A 23,834-nucleotide genomic window follows, 5' to 3' on the forward strand; every position below is an offset into this window, starting at 1 on the left:
TGGTTAATCTTCAAGATTCAGATTATTTGTAACATTTAAATTTCTCCTCAAAGTTAAAAATCAATATCCATTTTAACACATTTGGAAACTCATGAATTTAATCCTATCTTCTTGGAAACGTATCAAATTCAGATGTGTTTGGCTGTGTAGTTTCTGGTGGGCTAATACTTCATGCTTTAAGCTCTTACTCTGTATTCATGTCTTCCCTCCCAGGCCTGTTCCTTAGTTGACTCAGCCCAAATGTGAAAACTGGCCTTTCCCCTGTTCTGAGTCACTTGAATACAGATGCAGTCTGCAGTTGTACAGAATTATCAAATTTTTCTAATTATGGGGGTCACACGCAGCTTAGATTGTGATGTTCAAGGTTATATAGCCATTCACAGAAGGCTTCTGACACTTGGTCCTGGTAAGTTTAACAGTTCCCACTGAGGCAGATTCTCTTTTTGGTGTTTACAAATTTACCCACCCAAAGCTGTGCCATATTTAGGGGCTTTACTCCTAGAGCCCGTGAAGTTCAGAGCTATCTTGTATGCCTCTCCTTGCTCCGTATCCTAAAGATCTGGAGAATTAAGTTTGGACATCAGAGAAGCATGTTATTAACCAAGAAACATGTTATTAACCAAGCACCACCCTTATGGTTTGAAAGAGCCAATGTTCCTCTCCAAGTACTGTATTTAATGCAAGAGAATAATATGGTCAGGAAAGTAAGTTTAAAGTGTCTTTTAGCACTGTAGGTAACAAAAAAAGTTATGATTCTCAGTCTAGAATTAAAGTGCTCTAACAATCTAGTGGAATGACTTTTACATTTTTTGCAAAGTTGGTAACCTAGGGAGTTTGACTTCTTCGTAAGGGATAGCCCACCTCTGTGATCTCTAATATACCTTTGAACATTATAAAGTTTCTTGGAAGGAGGCAGCAAATGTCATCATGTGCCTTGTTCTTGTTGAACAACTACAGAGAACTCAGAAAAGGAATCACATTCTAAAGGAGACTCTGGACACCTTCGCCGCTTTATTAAATTTCATTTCCTTTTCTCTTCCCACCAGGCTATTAGCTCCAGACTGTGAAATCATACAGGAAGTGGGAAAACTCTATCCACTGGAGATAGTATTTGGAATGAATGGAAGAATATGGGTTAAGGCAAAAACCATCCAGCAGACTTTAATTTTGGCAAACATTTTAGAAGCTTGTGAACACATGACGTCAGATCAAAGAAAACAGATCTTCTCCAGATTGGCAGAAAGTTGATATAGGTGGACTTTTTTACAGGTCAGTTGATGCAAAAAACTATGGGTTTCCTGGGGAATACTTTTTTCACGTGAACCTCTCCCCATTTAAATACTCAGAAGATAAGGTGTGAATGTATATTATCAGAGTCCTAAAATATTTTTATAAGTAAGTTACTGGTTTTCACCCACGCTTTAGAGAGAAAATCATTGCAAAATCATATTTTCTGTTTCTGTACAATAAAGTTTACTAAAAAACAGTATTATGGTATATTTGGAGTTAACTCCCTTAGTATTGCTACAGCTTCCATAATTAACTGGAAGTCAGCAGTAAAATAATTTTCTGATTATAATAGTAAGCCAGGTTCACCAGAGGAAGTGCAGACTACATGAAAAGTATAAAGCAGCAAAACGTCACCTGTAGTCCCATTATTCAGGGGGTGAGTATATAACAATGAAATACTGTGTGTTTTCCATTTACCAAGTATTGTGTTTTGCATGGATTAACTCCTTTATTCTTACTAACTGCAGAAGACACTTATCCTCATAATTGAAACGGAGGTACAGAATTTAACTTGGCCTACATTCTCTGTATGTTCATCAAATTGAAATTATAGCTTATATGCTACTTTGTAATATACTTTTGTCTACTTCAAATAGCATGATACATTTCACAACTTCCATTAAAAATTCATTAGTCACATATTTCATGTTATAGGATATTTTTGATGTAGTATATTTGATATATTTTGATATAGTTTATTATTATATAAATAATGAGGATTTCTGAATCCAAATCTGGCCAAGTCTTATTTTGCTAAAATCATTTCCTAGGAGCTCAGCATAGAAAACTCTTCTATGCTATTTAGTATATTAACCAAAACCTTTAAAGGTAAAAAGACTGCCAGGCGATCCACATCAGTGATTCTTGGTTTCTAGACCTCTTTGAGAATATGTGAGATATAGATCTGCTGAAGCCTATCCATAGAAAGTCCTTTTTGGATGAAAGAGATTATAGAACTCATTGTTTATATGTTGATAAAGACCAAGGAGCTTTATGTGTTCCTAATGATGTTTTCTGAGGACTGGGCGGTTTTTTTACTTCAATAGATTTTAGGGCTACAAGTGGTTTTGGGTTACGTGGATGAATTGTATAGTGGTGAAGTCTGAGGTGTACCAGTCACCTGAGTACTATATATTGTACCCAATATGTCGTTTTTTTATCCTTCCCCTTCCCCCTTCTGGGTCTCCAGTGTCTTATACCACTCTGTGTGCTTACCTGTAGCTTAGCTCCCACTTACAAGTGAGAACATTTGGTATTTGGTTTTCCATTCTTGAGTTACTTCACTAAGAATAGCTTCTAATACTATCCAAGTTGCTGCAAAAGACACTTGGTTCTTTTTTATAGCTGAGTAATATTCCATAGGATATATATATACACCACATTTTATCCATTCATTGGCTGATGGGTACTTAGGTTGGTCGCGTATCTTTTATGATGAACTATCTGGCCGGTTTTTAAATAATAGAAAGATACTGGTGTAATTTATTAGGTGATCACAGTTCCTTAGGAATTAAATTGTGAAGGGGAGGGGACAGAGCAGAGAAGTAATCTTTTGGTTCTTTTGAGTTATTGAATACATTTCCTGAATTTGCTAGCTGCTTAACTAGCAAGTTAACTAACCCAAACTGTCAGAGTAACTGAAGCAAGTATGTCCAACTGGGACATAAGGAACATGAGATTTGTGTAATAAGCAGGTTATCTAACATGCTCATGTGTCAAAATGTAATACTTTCTAGCCGTTTTCAAGACAGACTTTTTTTTTTTTTTTTTTTTTTTTTGAGGCGGAGTCTCGCTCTGTCGCCCAGGCTGGAATGCAGTGGCGCGATCTCGGCTCACTGCAAGCTCCGCCTCCCGGGTTCCCGCCATTCTCCTGCCTCAGCCTCCCGAGTAGCTGGGACTACAGGCGCCGCCACCACGCCCGGCTAATTTTTTTGTATTTTTAGTGGAGACGGGGTTTCATTGTGTTAGCCAGGATGGTCTCGATCTCCTGACCTCGTGATCCGCCCGTCTCGGCCTCCCAAAGTGCTGGGATTACAGGCTTGAGCCACCGCGCCCGGCCTAAGACAGACTTTTATCAATACTGTGTTTGCTTTACAATTTAATCTGTTACAAATACATATGAAGAATCTAGTTGGTACCAGGCTCAGAGAGGATAGAAAGATAGGTACACAGATCTGTCCTGTTAGGATCCTGCCATTAGGAAGAGAAGTCCTCCATGTGCATACTCCACAGGGTAAGAGCCATAGGAGGGAACAAAATGCTATGGGGACTCAGTAGGGATAGGTCAGAACAGGCTGGATCCTGCAAAGCTTATTACAGAGCTGGGAGACGATAAACATGATCAGACAAGGCTGGAGAAAGTCATCCAATTTTATGATGCCAGTTTAGTGAATATTAAACTCTTGATATAACCATTTAAACAATTTCAAGAGGTCTCTCACAAATAGATATACAACAGTTCAATTAGCACATCCAAAGCCATGTGGTTTTGGGGCTAATTCCTTGTTACATAAATTTCTTTTTTTTCTTGAGACAGTCTTGCTCTGTCGCCCAGGCTGGAGTGCAGTGGCACGATCTCGGCTCACTGCAACTTCCACCTCACAGGTTCAAGTGATTGTCCTGCCTCAGCCTCCTGAGTAGCTGAGACTACAGGCACGCGCCACCGCGCCTAGCTAATTTTTGCATTTTTAGTAGAGACAGGGTGGTTTCACCATATTGGCCAGGCTGGTCTGGAACTCCTGACCTTGTCTGCCCGCCTCAGCCTCCCAAAGTGCTGGGATTACAGGCATGAGCCACTGCGCCCACCACATTAACTTTTTATTACTTATCTGGGCACTTCCTGTGAGCCAGGCACTATGGGAAATTAAAAAGCATTCAGTGTGGTCCCGGACATTAGCTTACTGTGAAGCTCTGAGAATATGTCATGCAAAGGCAATTATGTGCCACTGACACCCTCTGCCCTGCTCTTTGGTCAAGGTTAACTCCAGCACCTCACTCCTGCAGCTGCAATTTTTTTTTTTTTTTTTTTTTTGAGATGGAGTCTTGCTGTGTCACTCTTGTCACCCAGGCTGGAATGCAGTGGCAAAATCTCGGCTCACTGCAACCTCCACCTCCCGAGTTCAAGTGATTCTCCCACCTCAGCCTCCCAAGTAGCTGGGACTACAGGTGCATGCCATCACACCTGGCTAATTTTTGTATTTCCAGTAGGGACAGGTTTCACCATGTTGGCCATGCTGGTCTTGAACTCCTGACCTCAGGTGATCTGCCCGCCTCGGTCTACCAAAGTGTTGGGATTAAGGCGTGAGCCACCACGCCTGGCCACGCACCTGCAATCTTAGGCCCATCATTCCACTGAGTTCCGAAGAATATAGCCTTTTCCTGAAGTAACTCCTTTCTTCAATGCTTCAGGCCAGTTGCGAGTCTCTAAGTAAGTCGACAGGATATCAAACACTGTTAGAGAGTAAACAGAAAACACAGTGACCACACAGAGGAAAAAAAGAATGAGTAAATGAAATGAAAAGGATGTTCTGTAATATTTCATTGAACCTATTCTGCACCATATGTGGTACTAAGGTCCTGCGGGGAGAGAGGCAAGGACACAAGCTCTGCTTACTCTCAAGGACCTCAACCTACTCTGAAAGATACAGGCCTGTAGGGAGTAACAGAAAGGAACACAGTAAAATGGGAACACAGAAGGGCCCTGCCATGGCCTGGGATGGGGAAGGAAGCCAAGATGTTCCTGAACTGAACCCTGAAGATCAAACAGGAATTCAGTGGTCAGTGAGAGGTTAAAAGCAGGGCATTCTAGGTCAAGGGGACAATTTCTTTCTTTTCTTCGTCTCCTTCTCCTCCTCCTCGTCCTCCTCCTTCTTACTCTCTCTCCCCCCACCCCCTGCTTCCCTCTCTCTCTCTCTCTCTCTCTTTTTTTGAGGCGGAGTTGTGCTCTTGCTCAGGCTAGAGTGCAATGGCACGATCTCAGCTCACCACAACCTCTGCCTCCCAAGTTCAAGCACTTCTCCTGCCTCAGCCTCCCAAGTAGCTGAGATTACAGGCATGTGCCATTACACCTGGCTAATTTTGTATTTTTAGTAGAGACGGGGTTTCTCCACGTTGGTCAGGCTGGTCTCGACCTCCCAACCTCAGGTGATCCACCTGCCTCAGCCTCCCAAAGTGCTGGAATTACAGGCATCAGCCACCGCACCCAGCTTTTTTTGTTTTTGAGACAGAGTATCACTCTGTCACCCAGGCTGGAGTGCAGTGGTGTGATCTCAGCTCCCTGTAACCTCCACCTCCCAGGTTCAAGCGGTTCTCATGCCTCAGCCTCCAGAGTAGCTGGGATTACAGGCACGCGCCACCATGCCTGACTAATTTTTGTATTTTAGTAGAGATGGGATTTCACCATGTTGGCCAGGCTGGTTTCAAACTCCTAACCTCAGGTGATCCGCCCACCTCAGCCTCCCAAAGTGCTAGGATTAAAGGCGTGAGCCACTGCGCCTGGCCAAGGGGACAATTTCAACTATCTTTAACATAGTTGGTGACAAGGAAGAAAACAAAGAATGCCTCTTGGTGGCCAGAATATGTGTCACGAAGTGCATGCAATAAAGTCCAAGCACATTAGTTAGTCACAAGAGACTGACTCAAAGGCCACTTAAACACAGTGCAAAGCAGCAGCACTAGAACTCACACACGCTGGATGGGGGCCGTGTAAGAAGTACCTTGATTGATGGCCAGGATCTCTGAATGATAGTTTTTCCCATTCTGGTTTCTGACCATGTATTCCTGGATTGGCAAGCGTGCGGTCTTGACAGAGTACTCCCAGGCCTTTTGAAATGTCACCTTCTGTAAATACAGTTAAATCTTTTTCTTATAAAAATTATCCATGAGTATATTCCCAATGTAATACAGCTTTAAAATTAAGTACGCTATTGTGGAATGGAAGAAACTGCAGATAATGAGTTAACTGTCTCAAGAGATTATGTGACAATATCTTACTTTTGGGGGGTCACTTATCCACAGTCCTCCACTCACTACCACTTAGAACCAAGAGGGAAATAAGCAAAAGAGGCACATCTGCAGCTACAGTAGACATCAAAAGGCCCAAGAAGTCGAATCAATCAGAGCCCATTCTGAGCCCTAACTCAGTAAGACCCAATTCTGGATATCTGGAACTTCCAGCTCACTGCCAAAAGACAGCATCAAGAGAAAAGGTAGACAAGATTCAAGACGGGTGCACCACTGCAACAAGTGGCATTAAGGTGTGAGAACAGACAGCCCAATTAAAAGAAAGGGGCCAGGTGCAGTGGCTCACACAACACTTTGAGGCCAAGGCCAGAGGACTGCTTGAGCCCAGGAGTTCAAGACCAGCTTGGGCAACAGAGGGAGACCCTGTCTCTACAAAAAAAAAAAAGAAAAATTAACAGGGTGTGCTGGTGTGTGCCTGTAGTCCCAGCTACTCTGGAGGCTGAAGTTGGACAATCACTTGAGCCTGGGACATATGTCAAGGCTGCAATGAGCTGTGATTGCACCACTGCACTCCAGCCTGGGTGACAGAGGAGACCCTGTCTCAAAAATAAAAGGAAGGGCTCTGAAAACTGCAAAAAGGAGTCACAAGAAGTCCATCAACTTGAGGCCATTTAGTGGCGGAATACAGAAACTGATGTCCCTTTATAACATGTTCCTCAGTCATGAAGTCCCTCAGACTGAGTCTTGACTCAGTCAAATTACATTGCTGCCTTATAAGAAGCACAGGAAAGATTTTCCACCTAAGATTTCAGGATTAAAGAGAAAGGTTCAGATTACTGGGATAATTAACATGCCGAGGCTTGGAAGGGGTCTCAATAGTGAACTATCTTACTCTAACCACCCATCCAATGTCTGTCTATTCTCTATGACTTCTCCTCCAAGAGGCCATATGGCCACTCAATGAACAGCTCTTGTGACAGGGAGTTCATGAATCCTGGGACAACCCACCCAACTTTGATAGTACCAGCTGATAAAAAATTCTTACTGATCTTGAGCCAAATTCTCTGTTTTCTCTGAGACTTCCACTCCTTCATCCTAGGTCTGTTCCCCCAAGGTCAGACTATGCAAGTAAGATGGCCATTCAGAAACCTGAAGGCAGTGATCATGCCCCTAGGAATCCTCTGGTCTCCAGATTGTAGCCTCAGTTCTGTCAACTCTTCTTTGACTATGACTTAGTTTCAAGTCCCTTCATCATTCAGGGCAAGTTCTTCTGAACTTGTTCTAAGCTAGTCAATATCATTTTGTTTACAGTCCCATAACTGACTGGCCATCATGAGTGTGGTCTAACCAGGTGGAATAGAGTGAAGTGGACCTAATACCTTTTTGATGCTGACACCTGCTTCTCACTCACATGAAACAAAATTTTAAGAGAGAACTTCCAAAAATGTTTTAAGAGATGCAACTCTGATAAGACAAGGGCTTAACTGAAAGGATAAAACTCCTTTGCATATATGAGCTATGATACATTTTATAAAAAGTCATTCCTTTATAATCACTTTGAACTAGAGTACAGAATTCAAAATTAGTAGGATATTTGGGTGTTGCCCTAGAAGAGCTTACAATTTAGTTTATGTTCTTTGCACAATGATTCATAATAAAATGAATCTCCTTGAAGAAATATTGTTCTTAGCTTATTTCTGTGAAGAAGCCAAACTCCAATAACAACCAAAAAGTTCTAAACATCTCACGAATCTTCCAGTTATTTTTCAGTTTACAGGTGGACAGATAACACAACGTATTAAAACTGCACATCTATAAGTCATGCACTTCTCACTGACCCTCTGAACTTAACTGCCTCAAAAAAGGGACTGTTGGCCAGGCACTGTGGCTCATGCCTGCAATCTCAGCACTTTGGGAGGTTGAGGCAGGTGGGTAACTTGAGTCCAGGAGTTCGACACCAGCATGGGCCATATGGTGAAACCCCAACTCAACAAAAAATTAGCTGGGCTTGGTAGCACCCACCTGTGGTCCCAGCTACTTAGGAAGCTGAGGTAGGGGGATCAATTGAGCCTTCGAGGTTGAGGCTGGAGTGAGCTGTGATTGTGCCACTGCACTCCAGCCTAGGCAGCAGAGCAAGGCCCTGTCTCAAAAAAAGAAGGGGGGGCTGTCACCCTGCTGCAGGTAAGACTAATAAACTTTTAATTAATTATTATTTTTTAGAGACAGGGTCTCACTGTGTTGCATCACCCAGGCTGGAGTGCAGTGGTATGACCACAGTTCTCTGCATCCTCTAACTCCTGGGTTCAAGTAGTCCTCCAGCCCTCCAAAACTTTTTTTTTTGTGTGAGACAGAGTCTTGCTCTGTCACCGGGCTGGAGTGCAGTGACGCAATTTCGGCTCACTGCAACCTCCGCCTCCCCGGTTCAAGAGATTCTCCTGCCTCAGCCTCCTGAGTAGCTGGGATTACAGGCACACACCACCATGCCTGGCTAATTTTTATATTTTTAGTAGAGACAGGGTTTCACCATGTTGGCCAGGATGGTCTCGATCTCTTGACCTTGTGATCTGCCCAACTTGGCCTCCCAAAGGGCTGGGATTACAGGCGTGAGCCACCACGCCCGGCCCAAACTTTTTACTTTGAAATATTTAAAACCTAAGAAAAGTTCAAAACAATAATACAATCAATATTCATTCCTATAATCTAGACTCACCAGTTGTTAATATTTTGCATTTTTTCTCTCTGTATATAAATACGTATTTTGGGCTGGACAAGGTGGTTCATGCCTGCAATCCCAGTGTTTTGGGAGGCTGAGGCAGAAGGATTGCTTGCAGCCTGGAGTTCAAGACCAGCCTGAGCAACATCAAGAGACTTCGTCTCTAACAACAACAACAAAAAATAGCTGGCCATGGTAGCACGCGCCTAGGTACTCAGGAGGCTGAGATGGGAGGACTGCTTGAGACCAGAAGTTCGAGGTTGCAGTGAGCTATGATCACACCACCTCACTCAGCCTGGATGACAGAGCAAGACCTTGTCTCAATAAAAAACAATTTGCCGAACCATCTGAAAGTAAGCTGCAGACATCACAATACTTCTTCACTAAATACTTAAGCATGCATCTAAGAACAATGACATTCTCCTACCTTACCACAATACCATTTTCACTTCAAAGAAACTTTTTAATAAATCTGTAATTTCACTTAATACACAATCTATATTAAAATCTGCTCAACTCTCCCCAAACTGTCTTTTATAAAGCTTTCCTCTCAATACAGAATTCAAACGGGCTCACATGCTGCATTTGGCTATTACGGCTTTTTAACCGTTTTTTCTTTTCCTAATTGTTTTGTAGAGATAGGTTCTCACTATGTTGCCCAGGCTGGTCCCAAACTCCTGGCCTCAAATGATCCTCCTGCCTTGGCCTCCCTAACTACTGGCATTATAGACATGAGCCACTGTGCCTGGACGAACCTCTTTTAATCTAAAACAGCCTCCTGCCTCAGTTAAGTCCAGTCCAATTGTTTTGCAGAATGTCCCACATTCTGATTTGTCTGTTTCCTCATGATTAAATTCAGCTTAACCATTTTCTGGGCCAGGTGAGAGGGTTCACACCTATAATCCCAGCACTCTGGGAGGCTGAGATGGGAGATTGCTTAAGTCCAAGAGTTCGAGGCTGGACACAGTGAGACCTGTCTCTACAAAAAAATTTAAAAACGAGGTTGGACACAGTGGCTCACACCTGTATCCCAGCAATTTGGGAGGCTGAGGCAGGAGGATTGCTTGAGTCCAGGAGTTTGAGACCAGTCTGGGCAATGAAGTGAGACCCTGTCTCTACAAAAAAATTCAAAAACGAGGCCAGGTACAGTGACTCATGTAATCCCAGCACTGTGGGAGGCTGAGGTGAGTAGATTGCTTGAGTCCAGGAGTTCAAGACCAGCCTGGGAAACATGGCGAGACTCTTGTCTCTACAAAAAATATAAGAATTAGCTGGGCATGGTGGCACATACCTGTAGTCTCAGCTACCCAGGAGGCTGAGGCAGGTGGTCTGAATGAGCCCAGGAGATTGAGGCTGCAGTGAGCCATGATCACACCACTGCACTCCAGCCTGGGCAACAGAGTGAGACCATGTCTCAAAAAAAGAAATTAATAACTAACTAGGTGTGGTGGCATGGGCCTGTAGTCCTAGCTACTCAGGAGGCTGAGGTGGTGGGAGGATTGCCTGAGCCCAGGAATTTGAGGTGAGGCTGCAGTGAGCCATTATCACTCCACTGCACTCTAGCCTGGGCAACAGAGCAAGGCCCTGCTTCAAAAGGAAAAAAGAAAAAACATTTTCTGGCAAGAATACTTCACCTCAGGAGGCAGAGATTGTACCTCTATGGGTGATACTAAGTTTGATCAAGTTTGGATAAGATGGTGACCACCAGAATGCTTTATTGTAATGGTAAATCTTTGCCTTTGTTATCTGTAGGGTGATACTTTGAGACCATGTAAATAGCCAGTTCCTCCACAACCTTTCTTTCAATTGTCTGAGTCAATGATTATATTAGGAGTGACAAAATGATGATTTTCTAATTCTATTATGCATTTCTTATTAGCTGGCATTCTTCTGTAAGCAGCCCCTGCTCATTTTTTAGATGATCACTATGGAGTCATGGAACACTAATGTTTTTAAAATAAATTTAATTAAATTAACCTATCATCTGTGTTAAATATATGTACATCTCATACATACAGGAACAAATAGCACACATCTACATATATGTAAAATATACCCACACATATTTTGTGATCATATAATGTCTCAAGAAGGATACACAAGAAAACTTGACATTGGTTGCCTCAGAGGAAGGGAATTGGAAGACAAAGGTAGGAAAAAGACTTATTTTTCACTCTACTCTTTTATATTTATATATCAATCTTTATTATTTAACTTATTATCTATGTAATATGTTAATTAGTAAATATAAACAAGCTTATCTTGACAAATAGCTATATAAAAGAAACATATTTCAAAATTCCAGTGACAACCCAATTATTCCTCTAAAACTCCAACCAAAAAGAATGTGGATAATTCTAGGAGTTTGAAGTTTTGGGATAGAAGACTATTTCAGCAGAGAGGTCAACGTGAGAAGGAGCAAACTACTCTCTCAAAGAACAAACAGCCAGTAAGAATGTTGAGTGGATGCTTACTTGTCAAGATGAGAGTTTTCCTTGCAGAACTGGAGAAGCTCAACAATGGCTATTTATGTAATTACCAAATAGTGCCCAGTCCAGTTCCCAACTCTTGATTTTGCTGACATTGCTCATGAGGAGAGAGGGAACTTCACCGGCTAGAGGGCCAACCTCATGGGGATGGCTTTCTTCCTGTTCCCTCTGAGTTCTTAGATCCTCTAGATGAGATTATGACAGAGCACATGCCTCTAAAAGTAAGCACTGCTTTTTAAAACACAGATGTTGGGGCTGAAATGTAATACTTACCTTCTGAATGCTTTCATCCACAAGCCCACCGAGGATGTAAACTTTGTTTAGATCAACATCTTCAAGAGCTAATGAAAAAATTAAGGCCAATGAGATCAAATCTGTTTTATAATTTGTAAATCCAAAGAAAGCAAAATGAAAGAATTATTAACAATAAAAGTAGAAATTCAATAGAAAACAAAAAGAAACTTGCTCAATAAAACCAAAAGCTAATTTTCTAAAATGGCCAATAAAACAGACAAACTGTTGGCATAGCTAATCATGAAAAAGGCAAGCAGACCCAAATCAACATTAGATTCAGAAAGGAAACAAAATTAAAACTACAGAAGAATGTGAAATAATTATATGAGAATACTATGATCAACTGAATACCAATATATTTAAAAATTACGTGAAATGAATGATTTTCTAGGAAAAAATAGATCTAATGTTGATCCAAGAAGGGCTAGTGGGACAGCTGACCAAGGATACTGGGAAAGACTGGCAGGCAGTACACAAGGCCCGGATGAGCATGGAAACCCTAAGTCTGTGAGCTGTGAGCCACACAGTAAGACATATCGAAGCATCCAGCAAGGCACCTGCCCATAAGAGGAGCGCAGCTCATGTACATTACTTTTTTTTGTGGGGGGAAGGGGTGTCCTTCTTGAGGGGCTTTAATACATTCTGCCACAGGGAATAATGAAACACAGTGTTAGGAACAATGGGCTATACGAATCCATGCATTCAACTACATACCATGTTCTGAGTCAGGAGTCAGGTACACAAGGGTTTCCAGAGGAAATAAACTAAAGCAGTCTTCTTCTTTTATATCTAGCTGAAAATGCAAACAGTCCAATGTTAAAACAGCTCACGGCCAGGTGGGGTGGCTCACGCCCATAATCCCAACACTTTGGGAGGCTGAGGCGGGAGGATCACTTGAGCTCAGAAGTTCAAGACCAGCCTGGGCAACATGGTGAAACCCAGTCTCTACTAAAAATACAAAACAATTAGCCAGGCATGGTGGCATGTGCCTGTAGTCCCAGTTATAATACTTAGGAGTCTGAGATGCGAGGATGGCTTGAGCCCAGGAGGCGGAGGTTGCAGAGAGCCAAGATCATGCCACTGCACTCTAGCCTGGCTAAAAAAAAAAAAAAAAAAGCTCAAAGTTCAACAGCTAGTTACTGGGCTTTGAGTTTCTATCAGGCATAGCTCTAGGTTTATCAAGGAACTGCATGTGTGACAGACTGACAGCTGCTTCTCAGAAAGTACTTAGGAGGGAAAGTAGACACAGATATTCAAACCTATTTGAAATGAGACAGCGACATGGGGTTCTGACAGAGGTACGGGGAGCATGTTCCAGGACTACCGATGAGGGAGTAACAACATCAGGATGACCTTCTGGGGAAGGAAATGCTGGAACTGGGTTTCTGAAAGGAGATTAAAAAAAAAAAAAAAACAAAAAACACCACAGGGTCTGGCTCTGTCACCCAGGCTGGAGTGCCATGGCACATCTAGGCTCACTGCAACCTCTGCCTCTCAGGTTCAAGTGATCCTCCAGCCTCAGCCCCCTGAGTAGCTGGGACTACAGGCACGCACCACTGTACCCAGCTAATGTTTGTATTTTTAGTAGAGGTGGGGTTTTGCCATATTGCCTAGGCTAGTCTCGAACTCGTGAGCTCAAACAATCCACCTGCCTCAGCCTCCCAAAGTGCTAGGATTACAGGTGTGAGCCACCATGCCTGGCCTCAAAAGAGATAATACTGACATACACAAAAGGAGAAGAACTCAAAACTGAGGGAATCACCTAAGAAAGGCAATAAGACAGGAAAGTAAGGGAACTATGTGGACCTGTAAAAGGAACTGTTTGGCTTCTGTAAAATAATCATTTAAAAAAGTACATAGAAGAAAACTGGAACTAGCTGCACTGCAAGAGAGACTGTGAAGACAGTAACAGCAAAACAGCTGGCTGTGCAGCCCTGTGCAATGCACCCTTCACATTCATCTTCCGTGGACCTTCCTGGGGAAGGCCACAACTGCTGTCTCAGCTACACAATGCAAACACACTGGGCATTTTCAGTGACATTTCTGAGAAACTCATCTGGATTCTTGCATGTATATGTATCACTAAATGTATGAGATCCTAAAGAGAGGTGAAAAGTACCTTAGTACTCCCTAAAACTTATCTTAAATTTGCATTACTTCTAAAAGGATTCCTTCTCTTCCCCCAAAACTCATGTTTCCCAGTTCACCATTAATGAGAACAAGAAAGGAGTCATGGCATTTCCCAAAAATATTCCTGGAGTATACAGTCTAGCATAAAATATACAGGATACAAAATATAGTCCTAGACTCTGGTAACAGTACTTTGCCAATGCAGTAGGAGGATGAGAAAAAATTTTAAATGTAAGACCTAATGAGAGGTTCTGAACTTTTTAGACTTCAATACTGAAAATATAACATTATATATATGAAAAAGTAAATTTTAAAAAATGCTATTACCCACAAAAACTTTTCAGATGACAATTCAAATAATATGCAAAAAGAGACTTACCAGGTAACTAGAAAATCCATCATTCATCCTCACACACTCTTCATAAAGGGGACTGTCTATTGTGAATCCAGTGAGGCAGATCCAAAATGGCCTGTCAGCTTTTTTGTTTGAACCATACAACCTTCGAATCTGTCCAGCCAGTCTACTTAATTCCTTCAAAGAAGTAAGAACAACTCAGGGCGAAAACATGGCAACTCACTCTAAATTAGCTATCAAGAAATGGCTACAATCAGTTCACTGAACGCTACTCCAGAAAACCCCATGAACTAGGAGTACATGTGTGCGTGTGTTATACCTTGTGGTATCGCACCTTACAGACAAAAGATAATGATACGAGTCCGGAAACAGTGAGGTAGTGGAAAACTGAGAATTTGCCCTCCTGCTGGCCCTGCTGTTAAATGTTTATTTATTTATTTTTTTTTGAGATGGAGTCTCGCTCTGTCGCCCAGACTGGAGTGCAGTGGCGCGATCTCGGCTCACTGCAAGCTCCGCCTCCCGGGTTCACGCCATTCTCCTGCCTCAGCCTCCGGAGTAGCTGGGACTACAGGCGCCCGCCACCACGCCCGGCTGATTTCTTTTTGTATTTTTAGTAGAGACGGGGTTTCACCGTGTTAGCCAGGATGGTCTCGATCTCCTGACCTCGTGATCCGCCCGCCTCGGCCTCCCAAAGTGCTGGGATTACAGGCTTGAGCCACCGCGCCCAGCCTAAATGTTTAATATATGAAATTCTTATTTTAGCTTTTATCTAAAATCTTATGTAATACTATTTAAGTTATTAAAGAGGTTTGATTAATATACAGAAATGTTTATAGAACATCAGATAAATTTGGTACCTTCTTCCTAACTTCAGGAGATGCAATAGGGTTGGAAGTTTTAACTTTTTACCCTGAATCACAGACAATGCTCTTACATAAAAGCAGTTTCACAATTTAGCTTGATTTGTTGGATAGGAAAAAAAGACTCTGGGTTTGATTTAATCTGCTATCTTAATTAAACAGTATGGATTTTTTTTTGAGACAGGGTCTGGCTCTGTTACCCAGGCTGGAGTGCAGTGGTACAATCATAGCTCACTGCAGTCTCAAATTCCTGGGCTCAAGTGATCCTCCTACCTCAGCCTCCTGACTAGCTGGGACTACAGGTACAGGCCACCATACCTGGTTAATTTTTAATTTTTTAGAGACAGGTTCTTGCTGTATTGCCTAGGCTAATCTCAAACTCCTGGCCTCAAGTGATCCTCTTGCCTTAGCCTCCCAAGATGCTGGGATTATAGGCAGGAACTCTTGGCCTCAAGTGGTCCTCTTGCCTCAGCCTCCCAAGATGCTGGGATTATAGGCAGGAGCCACTGTGCCCAGCCTAATAGTAGGGAATTCTTGGTTAACATTTTTAGAGGGCTAGAGTTAGAAGTTTCAGGTAAGAACCTCAGATCTGCAGTTTTCCTAACTTATCTGAAAAATATGCAAACACTAGCACATACAATAGATGTCTGAAAAGAGAGTTTAAAATTTACATACTGTGATATAAGGCCTAAAATTAAGGCCCAATATTATGTGCTGCCTTGACATCTGTCAGAACTGGGAATACTTCAAATAGCCTAATAGTAAGCTCCCCTCCCAACTCTGCTCCCGTAAATAAGGTCTCCTAGCTTTAAAAAAAAAATCCTTTTTATCAAGGGTCCAAGGCATAGTCTCTGTTTATCCCTAAGGAGTGAGTTTTAGTTCCCTGCCAGCCCATGGAATTCTCCAAACAAGCCAATCACATCCTCCTATAGTAACCAGGGGGCACCTCACCCCCTAGATACTACAAAGCCCACCTCACACAGCCCCTTGTTGTTCATTCTGTTCTTGATTACAATCCCCACTTGGCCCTGTATGGTATACAGTATCTTTCTCCCCGGGCTGTAAGTATATGAGACTCAGGAACTGCTGTGAATCGCATCTGTCCAGTGTCAGGTGTCATGCATTCTGCCATTCTCAGAACTCTAGTATGGGAATCCTTCCCTCATCAATGGGGTGAATGAGCATCAGTTAAAACGCATACATTGAGGCTGGGCATGGTGGCTCATGCCTGTAATCCCAGCACTTTGTGAGGCAGAAGCAGGCAGATCACCTGAGGTCAGGAGTTTGAGACCACCCTGGCCAACATGGCAAAACCCCATCTCTACTAAAAATACAAAAAAGTTAGCCACGCACAGTGGCTCACAAGGTCAGGAGATTGAGACCATCCTGGCTAACATGGTGAAACCCCATCTCTACCAAAAATACAAAAAATTAGCCAGGTGTGGTGGCAGGCACCTGTAGTCCCAGCTACTTGGGAGGCTGAGGCACAAGAATGGCGTGAACCCAGGAGGCGGAGCTTGCAGTGAGCCAACATTGCATCACTGCACTCCAGTCCAGGCCACAGAGTGAGACTCCGTCTCAATAAAAAAGAAAAAAAAATTAGTCGGGTACGGTGGTGGGTGCCTATAATCCCAGCTGCTCAGAAGGCTGAGGCAGAAGAATCGCTTGAACCCGGGAGGCAGAGGTTACAGTGAGCTGAGATTGTGCCATTGCACTCCAGCCTGGGTGACAAGAGCAAGACTCCATCTCAAAAAAACAAAAACAAAAAAAACACACACGTTGCAAAAAGTTCTTCCACCAGCTAATCTTCCCACAACGTGCTACCAAGCAAATACTCCTCTTCCCAAAGATTCAGTGTCTGGCAAACTGAACCTGAAAGGTTCCATCCAGACCGAGGACATCATGAACAAAGAGGCAAAGATGTTGGGCTTGAAACAAAAGACAAGGTAAAAATTTGCAAACTAAACCAAACTACATATATTCTCTTCCAGATTCTTTACAACAGCCACCTTGGAACTGAGTAATCCAGTATAGGAAATCAAACACTTTCCTAGTTTACTAAGGAATCCCAGAAGCTGGAGTTGGCCATATTCTTCATGAAAGCTGCACCCTTCTGGGCCTCCCTCATGCGAGCAGGAATTCCAGTGGATGTTCTACCTTCTTTGACATGTGGTGGGTCATACTCAAATCGATACACAGTCTTGGTCCTGAGTGTTTGGCTTCCAAAAGTTTCTCTTTGGTTAGAGCTCTCAGGAAACGTTTGCTGTGCTGGGGGCAGATGCCTAAAGCAGAAAGATCAGAAAGAAATAAAAGTGGAAAACCAGAGGAATAATACTATATAAGAAACAAATCTCCCTAGCCAGGTGAGTTTTGTTTTTGTTTTTGTTTTTGTTTTTGCATATAAAGAGAAACTTGATAGCGGTATAAGGTATTCGTTCATTAGGAGATTTACACATAGCAGAGCGGGGAGGAGTATGGGCTCTGGAGCACACAGCAGGGTTTAAATCCAAATTCAGTTTGTTCACTGATTAGCTAAATTATCTTGGGCGTAATTATGTTACTTAATTTCTCGAAGCCTCAGTCTCTTCACCTACAAAATGGGAATGATAATAATAGCTCCTCTCCACTGAGGTAATCCACGTAAAATTCTTAGAACTGAACCTAGCACAGAGTACTGAATAAATGATACTGTTGCTGGTATCATTCCATCTATTCTGAGCTTATAAACACATACGCTAATCAGACAGTTTATATTTGAAACGCAACCTTAAATTTTGCTTCTTTTTTTTTGAGACGCAGTCTCACTCTGTTGCCCAGGCTGGAGTGCAGTGGCTCAATCTCGGCTCACTGCAACCTCCACCTCCCGGGTTCGAGATTCTCTTGCCTCAGCCTCCCAAGTAGCTGGGACTACAGGTGCCCGCCACCACACCTGGCTAATTTTTTGTATTTTTAGGAGAGATGGGGTTTCACCATGTTAGCCAGGACGGTCGTGATCCACCCACCTTGGCCTCCCAGAGTGCTGGGATTACAGGCATGAGCCACCGCGCCCAGCCGCAAATTTTGCTTTCTTTGATGTTTTGATTCCCAAGAAAATAGGACAGTGGGTCCCACATCCCAGATGCCTCTTTTTACTTAAACAAAATTCCTACTCTCCTTGGAACATGCAGACACGTTTGCTAAAAAATAAATATGATTATACCAGCAGTCTCATTTATTGTCACCTGGATTTTCTGCACGATTGGCTTTTCTTCGTTCTTTTTCTTGCTTTCTTTTGCTCTTCTTTGCTGCAACTATCTTTTCCCAGTGTCTCTGTTTTCTCTGGACATTTTTCTTATATTATCCAGAAAACAAAATTGTTTGAGAACGTCATAAGCACCAAAAAAGGAAAATGAACATTAGAAACATTTACTTATTTTTTCTCATTTATATATAAAGTTTGGCGAGAAAAAGGAAATTACTCATAAAAACAAACCTAGATTGGATCGTGTTTAGAGAAAACAGAGCCCCAGAAAAAGAGATGTGACCTGGTCAAGGTCACAGAAAATTCATTAGTGACAGGGCCTGGAGTTTAGATTTCCTGACCTTTCAGAGGTGTATCAAAAATTCCTTTTGAACTTTATTTACTTTTCCTATGACTCAAATGAAACTAAAACTTTAAACCAGTTAGCAGAAAATTAATTCATCACTTAGAATACACAAAACTCATTCCCAGTTTCTCTTTTCACTACCAGTATCCATCCTTAAAACAGGGGTGTCTGAGACATTCCATCATTCAAGGCCGATGGCCAGGCAATTCACTACACTCACCGAGCACCATGCTGTACTGCCTGTGGCCAGGGTCTCTCCCTCCTGGCACTCGCCTTCCGCATCAATCTGCAGAAGCTGGAAGCCTTCAGGAAGTCCATCTTCACCTGTCTCCTCTAGGATGCCTTCTTCCCCCTGCAGCACAGGTGATTCTACTTTCTGAGTACTCCCTTCCAATCTCCAGTCCATGTGCTTAGTCCTCTGTTCTTTCAACCAGACTGGAAAAAGGCACAATTATGTAAGCTATTACATTATTTCACTAACATAGGTATCTCCCTACATCCAAATAACAAAGTGTTATTGTGTTACCAAAAGATCAGAAGTGTGTAAAATACTGAACCAGATTTACTGGACTGAGAAAAACTTGTGTCTTCCAGAGAAATGATTCAGCAGAGAAACAGTTCAGTAGTAAGGAAGCCAAATACACTTTTTTTTTTTTTTTTTTTTTGAGACAGAGTTTCACTCTTGTTACTCAGGCTAGAGTGCAATGGCGTGATCTCAGCTCACTGCAAACTCTGCCACCTGAGTGCAAGTGATTCTCTTGCCTCAGCCTCCTGAGTAGCTGGGATTACAGGCGTCTGCCACCAAGTCCAGCTAATTTTTGTATTTTTAGTAGAGACGGGGTTTCACCATGTTGGCCAGGCTGGTCTCAGACTCCTGACCTCAAGTGATTCACCCACCTCAGCCTCCCAAAGTGTGGGGACTACAGGCATGAGCCACTGTGCCCGGCCCCAGATGCACTTCTTAGAGGACATGCACAACACCTGACATCTCCAAGCAATCAATGATTATCTACTGCTGCAGTGACACAGATAACCAAGTTATTTATTGTGTACTTTAAAATGCATTATATGATTTGAGAGTAGGACAGAGATTGCAAAAGCCACGTCACCTCCCCCATTATGTTTCAACCAGTTTATTTTCAAAATCCTTCCTTTAGCAAATATTTATTGAACACCTATTATAAATAGGGTACTATACTAGAGACATTCTGGGAGGATGAACCAAAATACACAGTAGAGTGACATGAAACCAAGAATTCTTTTAGGTAGTTGGTATGTATCAGACTTAGTTTTTTTAAACTATGTATTCCCTCCAACTCAGCTGAGTACCACCTGCAGTAGAAAGCCACAGTCACCAATGAAAATGTTTAATATCCCTCAGAAGTGCTGAGGTTGAAAACTATGGACAAGCACTGTTACAGAACACTTAACAAATGATGTCATAATTTCAAAGTGGAGTTCAAAATCTAAGAACGATATGAGTGAGAAATGCTTTAGTCGGCCGGGCGCGGTGGCTCACGCCTGTAATCCCAGCACTTTGGAAGGCCGAGGCAGGTGGATCACCTGAAGTCGGGAGTTCGAGACCAACCTGACCAACATGGAGAAACCCTGTCTTTACTAAAAATACAAAATTGGCCGGGCGTGGTGGCACATGCCTACAATCCCAGCTACTAGGGAGGCTGAGGCAGGAGAATCCCTTGAACCTGGGAGGCGGAGGTTGCGGTGAGCTGAGATCATGCCATCGCACTCCAGCCTGGGCAACAAAAGTGAAACTCCGTCTCAAAAAAAAAAAAAAAAAAAGAAAAGAAAGAAATGCTTTAGTAAATGGTCAAGTGTCATAGACCAAGAATGATGTGACCATTACCTATGGCTGGTCCTCTGAGTGTAGTCACACAACCACTATTTTATGAAAAATACATCTTAAAAAGTGTAAGTCTATGCAGTATGATTCATGTACATGGTAAAAAGACCTATTTATAATGAAAAGTAATAATCCACACTCCTATCCCTTCCACCTCTAGTGGCAACCCTTGTTAACCAGTTGTTTTTCGTTCTTTTGGTACTTAACTCCTTAACCTGAACTCATATGCTTATATCATTATTTCATGATTCATCAGCTTTGAATGTATTGACTCGCTATGAAACCTAAGAATTCAAATCGCTTAAATCAGTCCCTACTATTATTATTACTATTTTTGAGACAAGGTCTCACTGTTACCCGAGCTTGAGTGCAGTGGCACAATCATGGTTCACTACAGCCTCAACCTGCCGGGCTCAAGCAATCCTCCCGCCTCAGCCTCCCATGTAGCTAGGACTACAGGCATGCATCACAATGCTTGGCTAATTTTTAAATTTTCTGCAGAGATGGGGGTCTCCCTATGTTGCCCAGGCTGGTCTCCAACTCCTGAGCTCCCACCTCGGCCTCGCAAAGTGTTGGAATTACAGGTGTGAGCCACTGCTCCCAATCAACCCCTATTATTTTTATTTATTTTGAGACAGAGTCTCACTCTGTCGCCCAGACTGGAGTGCAGTGTTGCGATCTCAGCTCACTGCAACCTCCGCCTCCCAGCTTCAAGCAATTCTCCTGCTTCAGCCTCCCCAGTAGCTGGGACTACCAGGCCCGGCTAATTTTTGTATTTTTAGTAGAGATGGGGTTTCACCATGTTGGTTAGGCTGGTCTCGAAGTCCTGACCTCAGGTGATCCGCCCACCTCGGCCTCCCAAAGTTTTGGGATTACAAGTGTGAGCCACCGCACCTGGCCTATTATTTTTAATTCTTCATTAGTTACCTTGATTTTGAAATTTTTTTGAGATCAGGTTACCTTGATCTTTACATTTCTCTGGCAAAGATTTTAAGAGTACAGTTTAATGAATTTGTGTGTGTGGTAAAATATATTAACTCAACGAGCTTTAACAAATGTATAAGGCCTGTGTTACTGACAATCCTGTCAAGATATGGAACATTTCCATCACCCCGGAAAGTTTTTGTTGTTTGTTTTTGAGACGAAATCTCACTCTGTTGCCTAGGCTGGAGTGCAGTGGCATAATCTCGGCTCACTGGAACCTCCACATCCTGGGTTCAAGCGATTCTCCCACCTCAGCCTCTTGAGTTGCTGGGACTACAGGCGCGCACAACCTTGCCCAGCTAATTTTTGTATATTTGGTAGAAATGAAGTTTCACCATGTTGGCCAGGCTGGTCTCGAATTCCTGACCTCAAGTGATCCACCACATTGGCCTCCCAAAGTGCTGGGATTACAGGCGTGAGCCACCGCGCCTGGCCTCACTTCAGAAAGTTTAACTTTCTTTTCCACTTTCCAAATCAGTCTTCATCCCATTCCCACAACTTGCCAACGGCAACCACTGTTGTTTGCTATAACCATGAATTATCTGTATCTATTATACAACTTCATATAAATAGATGCAAACATTATGTGCTCTTTAGCACTTGACTTTTTTACCCTTAAAATATTTGAGATTTACACATGTATGTATCAGTAGTTGCTTTTTTATTGCTGAATAGCATTCCACTGTATGACTATATCACAATTTATTCTGTTGATGGGCATGTGAGATTTTTTCCAGCTTGGGGAATAAATCTGCTATGAACATTTTCATAGATGTGTTTTTGTGGACATATGTTTTCACATCCATTGACTAAGTTTTAAGAGTAGAATTGCTAGGTCATAGGATAGGTGTGTATTTAACTCATAAGAAACAACCATCCATTTCCCAAAGTATTATACCATTTTACACTGCCTGTCAGCAATGTATGAGCATTCCAAATGTTCCACAGCATCACCATCTGGGGACCCCTACGCAGATTTCTGGAGCTCCTTTGCTACACAGCTCCCTCCTTGCCAGTACCCTGCTGTATGCAGCCATCTCAGCAGCCCTAAATTCAACTGTTTCCTCCACTCAATGACACCGATGCACTCTGTATGGGCTCCATGTCACTATATACCCTCAGGTAGAAAGCCAGGGTGACTGTGGGGCTTCGCTTGTGTGATTCTTCTCCCTCAAGGATTACAGTCTTGTCCTGACTACTGCCCAATACCTGAAAACAATTTCTTCATATCCTTTGTCCGGTTTTATAGTTTATTGTAGGAAGGTAAGTCCAATACCCATTCCTTCTGTCATAACAATTACCAGAAGTCTTTAATACTTTTAAGAATATTTTTAAACTTCTGTTTCTTGTTCAAGACATAGTATTTCTGACTCCCCAATATCTTTAGGCTGTGAACATAAACACCCTTATATTTCTATCTCTGTTCCTCCTTTAATTTTCCAACTGAGCCTTTAATTTTTTTTTTTTTTTTGACTTTTTAAAGAAGTAAGCCTTTATTTCCTTGTTTTGCAAATAAAGCTGGCTAAGTTGGTTGCTTTTTGGTGATAAAAATATGGAACGCTTCACGAATTTGCGTGTCATCCTTGCGCAGGGGCCATGCTAATCTTCTCTGTATCGTTCCAATTTTAGTATATGTGCTGCCGAAGCGAGCACTGAGCCTTTAATTTTATATGGTCAAGGTAGGTTTTACATTTTGCCCTGACAAAACAATTAAGTGCTTTGTCTATCCCTGTGGTATTTTCTAAAATTTGTAAACCAAATTTGTAAACTATTTTTTGAGATAGGGTCTCAACTCTGTTGCCCAGGCTGGGGTGCAGTGGTGCAATCACAGCTCACTGCAGCCTTGACCTCCCATGCTCGGGTCATCCTCCCACCTCATGAGTAGCTGGGACTACAGGTATGCACCACCATACCCAGCTAATTTTTGTATTTTTAGTGGAGACAGGGTTTCACCATGTTATCCAAACTGGTCTGGAATTCCTGGGCTCAAGCAATCCACCTGCGTCAGCTTCCCAAAATGCTGGGATTACAGGTGTGAGCCACTGCACCTGGCTGTAAACTGCATTTATATTATTATAACTCCATAAATATCATTCACTGTAGAGATGGCTAGTGTCCTAGAATTATATTTTCTTTTCCATTTTGACTCCTGTGTTTGGAAAACATTTCTAGTGTTGAGTTCACATTGCCTTTTTTCTTGTACTCCATCAAATGCTCAAAATTGGGCCAAATTGTAGTTGTTTTCAGTTCAGACACACTTAAATAGGTTTAAGTGGAAAAATAGCATTCTTAGAATTCAGACACACTTC

At 42.4% G+C, this 23,834-nt stretch overlaps 2 protein-coding genes and 1 non-coding gene across 17 annotated transcripts in view; 1 reads left to right on the top strand and 2 right to left on the bottom strand.

The window, feature by feature from the left end:
* Positions 1-19,118, top strand: part of EXOSC3 (exosome component 3) — a 38,690-nt gene extending 19,572 nt beyond the window's left edge. For 3 of the 8 annotated variants that reach the window (XR_013404631.1, XR_013404630.1, XR_013404632.1), the window contains 3 exons: positions 1,047-1,269; positions 17,085-17,456; positions 18,825-19,118. Coding sequence is in view for 4 of the 8 variants with exons in the window: in XM_015117402.3 (XP_014972888.1) it covers positions 1,047-1,248 (202 nt within the window). In the remaining 4 variants the exon portion in view is untranslated. 8 annotated transcript variants of the gene reach the window in all.
* The window catches only part of TRMT10B (tRNA methyltransferase 10B), a 29,911-nt gene that overhangs the window by 2,378 nt on the left and 3,699 nt on the right, over positions 1-23,834 (bottom strand). For 4 of the 8 annotated variants that reach the window (XR_001439999.3, XM_015117398.3, XM_077965510.1 and 1 more), the window contains exons 2-9: positions 18,901-19,115; positions 18,315-18,423; positions 17,251-17,375; positions 14,258-14,410; positions 12,463-12,541; positions 11,728-11,795; positions 6,006-6,129; positions 4,617-4,740 (exon numbers count right to left, since the gene is read on the bottom strand). Coding sequence is in view for 7 of the 8 variants with exons in the window: in XM_077965510.1 (XP_077821636.1) it covers positions 4,634-4,740; positions 6,006-6,129; positions 11,728-11,795; positions 12,463-12,541; positions 14,258-14,410; positions 17,251-17,375; positions 18,315-18,423; positions 18,901-19,115 (980 nt within the window). In the remaining variant the exon portion in view is untranslated. Of the gene's footprint in view, positions 1-3,642; positions 4,741-6,005; positions 6,130-11,727; positions 11,796-12,462; positions 12,542-14,257; positions 14,411-17,250; positions 17,376-18,314; positions 18,424-18,900; positions 19,116-23,834 lie in introns of those variants that run through there. The other 4 variants (XM_077965509.1, NM_001257537.1, XM_077965512.1 and 1 more) reach the window with 4 other exon arrangements.
* Positions 23,072-23,178, bottom strand: LOC144335171 (U6 spliceosomal RNA). Its single transcript, XR_013405668.1, has one exon. It is a non-coding gene; the product is annotated as a U6 spliceosomal RNA (small nuclear RNA).

The sequence above is a fragment of the Macaca mulatta genome, chromosome 15 (genome assembly GCF_049350105.2).
Source record: "Macaca mulatta isolate MMU2019108-1 chromosome 15, T2T-MMU8v2.0, whole genome shotgun sequence".
Classification (NCBI taxonomy): domain Eukaryota; kingdom Metazoa; phylum Chordata; class Mammalia; order Primates; family Cercopithecidae; genus Macaca; species Macaca mulatta.